The sequence below is a fragment of the Lampetra fluviatilis genome, chromosome 69 (assembly GCF_964198595.1).
Source record: "Lampetra fluviatilis chromosome 69, kcLamFluv1.1, whole genome shotgun sequence".
NCBI classification, from domain to species: domain Eukaryota; kingdom Metazoa; phylum Chordata; class Hyperoartia; order Petromyzontiformes; family Petromyzontidae; genus Lampetra; species Lampetra fluviatilis.
Genome location: NC_136343.1, coordinates 2,687,440 through 2,696,298, shown reverse-complemented (window position 1 = coordinate 2,696,298; position 8,859 = coordinate 2,687,440). Strand labels below are relative to the sequence as shown.

At 51.8% G+C, this 8,859-nt stretch overlaps 1 protein-coding gene across 1 annotated transcript; it reads right to left on the bottom strand.

Annotated features, from left to right (window-relative positions):
- Nucleotides 1–1,642: 1,642 nt before the first annotated feature.
- LOC144952674 (voltage-dependent calcium channel gamma-6 subunit-like) lies at nt 1,643–8,160 on the bottom strand. The gene is made up of 5 exons (XM_078883149.1): nt 7,527–8,160; nt 5,090–5,167; nt 2,872–3,009; nt 1,883–1,953; nt 1,643–1,816 (listed from the first exon to the last, which is right to left on the bottom strand). Exons 1-5 carry the CDS (start codon nt 8,158–8,160, stop codon nt 1,643–1,645), a joined length of 1,095 nt encoding a protein of 364 aa, XP_078739275.1.
- Nucleotides 8,161–8,859: the final 699 nt, after the last annotated feature.

The window sequence follows — 8,859 nt, the reverse complement described above, 5'->3', positions numbered from 1 at the left end:
AAAAATGTGGATACCACCTGCGAAATGATGGGGAAAGTTCAGCGAAGAAAGGAGAGATGCAAGCGGTGAGATGTAGAGAGAGAGAGAGGAAAGTCGGGGACCAAGAACTGACCAAAGGGGAACACCGACAGTGAATGGGAGGCTGGGAGGGGAAGTGGCGATGATTGAATGAGACCGCAGAGGTGCGCACTGAGAGGGAGATAGGACTGTGGTGTGCCAAAGATAAAAAGAGAAGGGAGAGAGTCGAGAAAAGAGTAGCAGGATGGGCAACCGTGTCGAAAGCTGAGCACAGATCGGGGAGTATAAGAATGGAAGAGAGGCCAGCATGGGCAAGAGTTAACCGAAAGAAGGGCCGTTTCAGTTGAGTGAGAGGGACGAAAACCGGATTAGAATTGGGGACAGAGAGAGAATTAGGAGATACAGTAGTGGGTAAGATGAGAGTGGACCAGGCGTTCTAGGAGTTTGGAGAAATAGGGGAAAAGGGAAATGGGGGAGAGGTTTCAGGAGCGGATTTGCTTGAGCAGCACAACAATGACTTCCATATATTGCAGGAAAGACACCGGTGGAGAGGGAGGAATTGAATAGGGACACTTGGTAGGGGAGAATTAAAGGAAGGAGTCGGGGGTTAAAGGGAAGTAGGGATGGATCAAGGGGAGAGGAAGTGTAGATGGGCCTTAGAGATGATACAGGAGAGTTCATTCATAGAGGCTGCAGGGGAATTGGTGAAAGCAAAGTCATTATGGATTTGATGTGGGGGACAAGGCTGCTGAGGTGAGCTCGGGGAACAGGAGGATAGTATGGCAGAACGAAGAGAGTCGCAAGAGCTAAAAGGGCAAGGGAAAATAAGATTGGGTTAGGGTAGGAGGCTGGAGAAGGTTGTTGAGAGTAGAGAAGAGGTGGGGGTGGGGGGAGGAAGGGAAGAGATGAGAGCCAGGATATAGTCTTGTTTCTCAAGTCCTAGGGCGTTTTGGAATTGGGGAAAGGAGTGAAGTGGTAGGATGAAAGGTTCTGGAGTGAAGGAGTATACTTCGAAAGCCTTTCAGCTTTACGTAGGTGTCGCCCCTCCGAGTGAAGCAATGGAGTGAGCCAAGGTCCTGGAGGATTATATATGAGAGGGAGCAGAGGTGAATGGGAGCTATGAGGTCGAGAGAAGAATAAAGGGAATTGGAGAGTGTGGAGGAAGCTAAGGCAGAGCTGCAAGGAGGATAAGTCGGAAATAGGAGGAAGGAGATGAGGAGATTACTAGCGGTTATAGAGCCCGTTTGAAGGGAGCGGAGATTGCAGTGCAGAATGGGATGAGACGCCATAAGAGCGTGGATAGTTGGGGGAAGGTTGAGAAATAGAGAGGCAGAGGTCGAGGTGATTGGAGGGCTCGGAGGGGGGGCATAGAGGCGGTTTTGCAGCCGGAAATGAAGATGAGGTCCAGGGTGTTACCAGGGCTGTGAGTAGGGGGGAGAAGGTGGAGGTCAAACGAGCTCGTGAGGAGAAGAAGGGCCGATTTAATGAGTGGGTGACTAACCTGCAGATTAAAGTCTCCAGGAAGAATGAAGGGGTGAGTGACTGGAAGGACTGAGGAGTCGGCCCCTCCCGCCCCTCCCCCCCGCCTCTCCACTCTGCCCATCTTTCCTCCCGGCCACACGAGCTAGTGGGAGGCCCCTCCCTCCACCCCGTCCATGCTTCCTCTCCTCCGCCTGCAGGGGAAGACTATGGCAGCATAGCCGGCACCGGCCATGAGGCTGAAGGCTGCCGAGGCCCAGGCGCTGCTGAGCGACCACGCCAGGTAGAGGCGGCCCCAGCGGGGTAGTGGGGGAGGGGCCTGTGAGGGGGAGAGGGAGGGGAGGGGGAGGGAGTCCCCCACATCCACCCCCACACCTCCCCCCACCAGCACCCCCACGGCGGCCTCGCGGGATATGCAGCGGCTCATGAGGCCAGCGGAGAGGAGGACCAGGAAGCCTAGGGGTGGAAGTAGAGATGGGGGGGGGGGGAGTTGGGTAGAAGGGGAAATGGGGAAGAGGGGGGAGAGGGAGATGGGGAGAGAGATAAGGAGGGAGATGGAAGGAGTTGGGGGTTGAGATGGGGAGATGGGGGGAGATGGGGAGACAGGAGGAGGGGGAGGTGGGGGGGAATGGAGGGATATACACGTGTTTAGAGTATTTCTCTGCAACTATATGTAATGACAATAGAGGGGACTAGTGGCCACGGGAGGTAATGACAGGGGTATCAGTTGTGAGTATGAAGGGACTGGTGGCTTCGGGAATATTCGAGGAAGGGAGCGTGGTCAGGTGACAGAAGAGGACAGTAGAGTTTGCCGGTAGAGGGAGCGTCCAGAGCCTACGAGAATGATCGAGAATGATCGAGAAGGGGGGCGTGGCCTCGCGTTGATATATATAAGGGAGATGCGCAGGAGACTCGGGGCTGTGCAGTGGGATAGTCGCCTGATGTCAAGCGTCTTCAATAAAGTGCTACCTCAAGAGAAGTGTGTAAAGTCGTCATTACATATACATTTCCACGCGATGATATGGGGCTGTATAGGTCTCTAAGGGCTGTATGGGTCTCCGTGGGTCTCTGGGTCTCGGTGGGTCTCTACGAGTCTATATACACATGCGTTTGGAATATTTGGCTGCAACTATACATTTCCACGCGATGATGATGACCCACTTCGTTGAGCGATAATTTGTGATGGCCAGGTCACTACTGAAAAGAACGACATAGCTAAATAAAAAAGTTTCCAGTTTGAAGTAAAATAGTTCATAAAGGTCTGGAGTAAGGGATCGAGTGCAGCATTTGCAGCTGCGTGTGTGTAGTAAAACGAGCGTGTAAAGTGACAGTGCACCTAGCCTGGCACGTGCTGGCTGTCTGCGATGGTGTTACCTGCGCACAGGTAAGCCACGGCTGTCGGGCGCAGCAGGGAGATCTGCTGCCTGTAGAGAGTGAAGCCAACTCCCATGGCACCCAGACCCATCAGAGCCAGGCTGAGCACCGCCGATAGCACAGCAACAAGGCTGCACCCTGCACCAACACACACACGCGCAGACGACCCAGACACACATACAGACACACAGACAAAGATCTGCATTGTAGACTTAACATACTGTTGGGGGTCTCTGTGCGAGTCTGTGAGTCATACATGTATGTATGTAAATGTGTATGCATACCTCTCTCATTAGTCCATGGGTCTATGTGTTTCTATGCGGGTCTCTGTGAAAGTCTTTGGGTCTCTCTGTGGTGAGTCTATTGGTCTCTGCGTGGCGATGTGGCTCTCAGTGTGAGTCTGTGAGTAATACTCCCATATGTGTGTGTATGTGTGTGAGCGTACCCTGGTGGTCCCCCTCTTTAAGAAGGGGGACCGCACAGACTGTAACAACTACAGGGGCATTTCACTCCTCAGTGTGCCGGGAAAGGTCCTGGCAAGGATTATTCAACATCGCCTTGCTAGGTACGCTGAGGAGAGGCTTGCGGAGCCCCAATGCGGTTTCAGGAAAGGGCGGTCCTGCACAGATGCCATATTTTCTGTCCGTCTGCTACAGCAGAGGTGTAGAGAATTCCAACAAGACCTACATCTCTGCTTTATTGACCTGGTCAAGGCCTATGATACCATCAGTAGGCCTGGGCTCTGGATTGTTCTTCGTGCTTTCGGAGTCCCTGACCCTCTGCTCACGATCATTAAGGACCTTCATGATGGTGAGCGGGCCCAGGTAAAACTACGTGGCCGGGAGTCAGAGCCTTTCTCTGTAAACCTTGGGGTGCGACAGGGGATGTCCTCTGGCTCCCACATTATTTAACATATATTTTGACCACGTAGTTCGTGAAGCCTTCAATAGCTGTACCGGGGGAATTTCCATTTGGTACAGATATAATGGGAGGCTGATCGATGCCCGGGTGCGATCAAGGGATGGCTCCCTATTGGTCAACCACGTTATGTATGCCGATGATTTGGTAATAGCTGTTCATTCAGAGGAGGAGTTTGAGATGCTGCTGCTGAGACTGGAGCATACCACTAAGAGGTGGGGCCTTACCATCAGCCCCACAAAAACTAAGCACCTGCCTGGGTATTTTGTACCATCGGACACTCCACCCCCACAACTCAAAATCAGTGATGGGGCAGTTGTGGAGAGAGTGGAGAGTTTCCCATACCTGGGCAGTGTGCTTATTACCGGCTCCAGTTTAACAGCAGAGGTCTCACTCCGAATCAGTCGAGCGGCAATATCTTTTCATCGGTTGGATAATGCTGTGGGGATGCCACCTGGTCTGTCGCTCCGCACGAAGTTTCAGGTCTTCTCGGCCACAGTCATTCCCTCCCTTCTTTTTGCTTGCGAAACATAGACCCCTCTAATGGAACATCTTCGACGGTTAGAAACATTTCGCCTGTCCTACCTACCATCCATCCATCCTGGGTTAAACAGGCTGGATTGTGTGAGGAGCTTACAAATCCTTGAAAGATCTGGACAAAGTCCCATTGGTGAGCTCCTCCAGCAGGCAAGGCTGCGTTGGCTGGGTCATGTAGCTCACATGCCCTGCCACCGCATACCTAAACAGATTTTGTTCAGCCAGATGAGGGGGTTAAACGGGCGCGGCACGGGCTCGAGAAGAAATGGAGTGATGTGATACAGAAGGACGTGGAGCCGAGTAGACTTGCCGATGACTGGTACCAGCGGTGTCAAGATCAGCCTTTGTGTAGGAGGCTCGTGAAGCACGCTACTGGGCAGTTGGAGGTAGTCGCTCTCCAACAACAACGGAGGGCGGAGGAGCGACGCTCACAACAACGAGCAGAGCGCCGGGTAGCTAAAGCACAGCAAGTTATAATAGTAGGCGGCACAGGTGGTGCATCAGCCACTTATCTCAGTCAGTCGACCTTTGGCATCTGGGTCTTCCTCACGACCTCCTGCCAGCGGGAATTCGACACTTCACGTGGCCCCAACGTGCACATAGCCTGGCACAAGCGTCATGGTGACGTCACCGCCACTTAGTAGCAAATGGCGGTTGTTTTTGTTGTTGTTGTAACTCTCTCCTGAGTATATGGTTCTCTATGTGAGTCAATGAGTATCTATGAGTCTGTGATTCATCATTTTATGTATGTGTGTGTGCGTACCTCTCTCGTGAGTCAGGTCAAATCCGTCCGTCTCCTCCTCCCAGCGTGAGAAGTGTCTGAAGTAGGAGCAGTTGAATTCTGTGTCCACACAGACACAGACCCGCCGTGTAGCCTTGACAAACTGTTGGGGCAAGTGCTGTTAGTATCGAATAGCAGCAGCACACCTGAAGGCCGGTACTGTGGCACACGAGGGGGCTGGGTGGCCAGAGCCATGCCCGGTCGCCTTGTCTCTTCCCCAGTGGCGATGTTTACTACCCACCACTGCCACGTGGTACTCATTTCAGGCCGAGTGCACCTATAGGGGAGGCCCATAACTGATTCGTATAATCAACACCGGTATTAGCCGTGAGCGTAAATCTAACTCGGGTCTATGTCAGGTTCATCGCGCAATGCGCTAACCGCTGCACTGCCAATTGCTACTGCACGAGGGGGTGGGTGGCAAGCACCACGCCCGGCCGCCTTTGTCTTCATAGCTGTGATGTTTATACACCGCCCCACGTGACTCATATGAGTCTGAGTCGACCTAGTTGAGGAGGCCCAGGACTGGTTCGGATAATCGTCAACAATATTCCACCATTACATTCAACAAAGATATTGGCCGTGAGAGGAAATCGAATTCGGGTCGCCGGGGGTTTGTAGCACAGTGGTACTCCATACGGACGCAATCGATGTATTTAATTCCTCTTTTACAATGCGCAAGGTACTTTATAACAACTCATATATCATATATAATCAAATAAAAGCAAACATCATCTCAACGTTTCCACATGGAATTAAGTTCGCTATTGTTTTATTTGCTGTAGCTTCTCTCCAAAAGGGTAAATCAGAGTGTGGGTTAAGATTCAGAGGATACATAACGGAGATGTGGGAATATATTACTGGTAATGTTATTCCCAGTTAATATAGGCATGCATTGACAATGGGTGTCTATTACTGGTTGGGTTATTGTTAACGTAGTCATGCATTAACAATGGGTATCTATTACTGGTTGGGTTATTCACAGTTAACATAGTCATGCATTAACAATGCATGTCTATTACTGGTTGGGTTATTTACAATTAAGTACTTAGTTCAGTGTGTTTGTTGTCTGCGTTGTGTCTGTGTTGTGTGTGTTTGTGTTGTGTCGTGTTAGTTGTAAGTGTTGTATGTGTGTGGTCTGTGTGTGTTGAGTATGTGTATTGTGTGTGCGTATTGTTTGTGTTGTGTATGTGTTGTGTATGTGTTGTATGTACGTGTTGTGTGTGTGTTGTTTGTGTATATTGTGTGTTGTGTGGTGTGTGAGAGCTGGGGAGTTTTAAGCAGTACAAAATAACAGCAATTTAAAATTCGCAGTGCTAGAAAGGAATCATTAATAAGCTGCTCCAAATTATTGATATGATCAATCTCGCTTTCACCAAATCCACCATAATCCCAGCATTTGCTTCCCCTCATCTCTTTCATTAACCTCATCTCCACCATTACATTCAACAAAGACAAAGATCCCCGTGTAGCCTTAACAGACTGTTGGGGCAAGTGCTGTTAGCGAGCACCTATGAGGGGGTTGGTGGCCAGAAACACGCCCGGCCGCCTTTGTCTCCCCAGCGGCGATGCTTACAATGTTTAGGACTTTATGTGAACGAAAGACACAAATGCACACGTTTTCTCATTGAAAATAGGTCAATTTCAAAATATCACTGTTTTGGACACAAAAGCAAAGTTTGTGGCGATTAATAGCCATTTTCTGTACTTTTGAGGCATTAGCAATTAGGAAATAAGACTTACTACCCAGAAACAAAACAAAATGTTGTTACACAGTATAATCGCTGTCACTGGTGTTGGAGCCCATGAGTGGGAATCGAACTCGCGTCTCTGCTGGGTTCGTAGCGCTGCCAACTACTACTCCACCGCTCCCCATCATTCCATTCACACGTACACACGTCTTGTTGGTGTTGTTTTGTTGTTAATTCTTCGTAAGGTGCCCTGGGTTAAGGCGCTATGATATGAAAAGTGTCTTTGTGAATTGCGGTAGCTGGATTGAAAGGCAGTGTAAAGCGGGGAGTGATTGGATTGCTGGAGGGTCACCGAATTATTGAGATAACGAGCTGGAGTGGTAAGTCCATGGAGCTGTTAGTCCATACCAGTAGTAGACAATGTGCCTAAGGCCTACTCACTCACCCATTCACTCACTCACCCACTCACTCACCTAGCCACACACTTACGCATTCCCCCACCTCACCCGCCCACTCACCCATTCACTCACCGACCCATTAACTCACCCACTCACCTAGCCACCCACTCACGCATTCACCCACTCACCCAACCACTCACCCATTAACCCACTCACCCACTCACCCACCCACCCACTCACCCAGGCAAAAGAGTAAGCACCACAACTACTACCACCACGATCACCACCAGAATCACCACCACCAACTCCACTCCAGTCCCTCACACTTACCTCCCCTGAAGGTCACGTGACCGCACCCTCCGGCCCCGTCACCCCGCGTCCACGTGTGGCATGCTCGCCACAGTCCCACGTGGGCCAACTCGCACGCGGGGTTCAGCCCCGCGGGGGCCTCACCCCATTCGGACGACGAAGCACCGCCCACTCCTCTGTTGTCATTCGAGGCTCCGCTCACTCTTCCTTTGTTCGAAGAAGCTCCGCCCACTCCGTTGTCCCAAACCTCGCCCACCCCTTCGGTGCCGTTACCGTGGGCGCGGAGGTCGGGGCGGAGGTGACGGTCGGGTTGGTGATGGTGGTTGTCATGTTGCTGGTGGTGGTGGCCCCCGCCAACGAATCCCGGGCCCAGCAGCACGGCCCAGAAGTCGGTGCCCACGGCGAGGAGCATCAGGGTCGAGCCCACGAGGGCCAGCAGACCGCACAGCTTCACGAGGCCCTCGGTCGCATCGGAGAGGTGGCCGGGACCGCCACCACGCGAGCTGCCCCCTCGGCCTCCCCCGGCTGCGCCTGCCCCCCTGGCCCCAACACCCCCCGCTACCCCGCGGCCTTTGTCGATCATCATGAGTGCCCCGGGTGCCTGCGGGTGGGACAGGTGGCTGATGTCCTCCTGCCGTAAGAAGTTCGGCCACATCGTGGTGGCAGTGGTAGGGCTATGTGGGTGAGCGAGGTGGTGACAAGCCTCTAGGTGACTGAGGTGGTGGTGGTGGTGGTGGTAGTGATAAGTCTATGTAGTTGACTGCAGTAATGATAGATATCTATGTGACTGAGGAGGTGATAGGTCTGTAGGTGACTAAGGAGGTGATTGGTCTCTAGGTCATTTTTGTTGAGGCCACAACGTAAAGAGTCGAGACCTGGAGGGGGGAACCGACAAAGGGGATGGAGGGAGGGAGGGAGGGAGGAAGAGGAGCAGGAGTAGCAGGAGGAGGAGGAGGAGGAGGTCGAGGAGGAGATGGAGGAGGGCAGAGGATTATCAGAAGGAAAAGGAGGGAGCAGTAGCAGGAGGAGATGGAGGAGGAGGTAGAGGAGGAGATGGAAGAGGAGGCGAGGGAGGAGGAGAACATCAGCAATGTTAGCGTTAGGCATGAGAACACTGAATCGCCATCGCCACATCCCCAGAGTTGCTACATCGAGAGATTTTTCTCAACCGCCGCACGTCACGTCACAAGACAAGGCGCTGATTGAAATATTCAAATGAAGAGGGAAACATATAAGGCTTTACACCTTTCATTTTACGGCAAAGAAAATACTACCAATGCTAATAATACACCTGTTTTTTAATATTGATATCGGCAACAACAAAAACATTTAGAAGTATAACCATTTGAATCGA

Bases quoted from the DNA above. Each gene is read 5' to 3' on its own strand.
- LOC144952674 (XM_078883149.1), bottom strand. From the start codon at position 8,160: ATGTGGCCGAACTTCTTACGGCAGGAGGACATCAGCCACCTGTCCCAC. The intron at 5,168-7,526 runs GTAAGTGTGAGG...GTGTGGACACAG, and splicing joins TCACGTGACCTTCAGGGGAG to AATTCAACTGCTCCTACTTC. The intron at 3,010-5,089 runs GTACGCACACAC...GTGTTGGTGCAG, and splicing joins TGACCTGACTCACGAGAGAG to GGTGCAGCCTTGTTGCTGTG.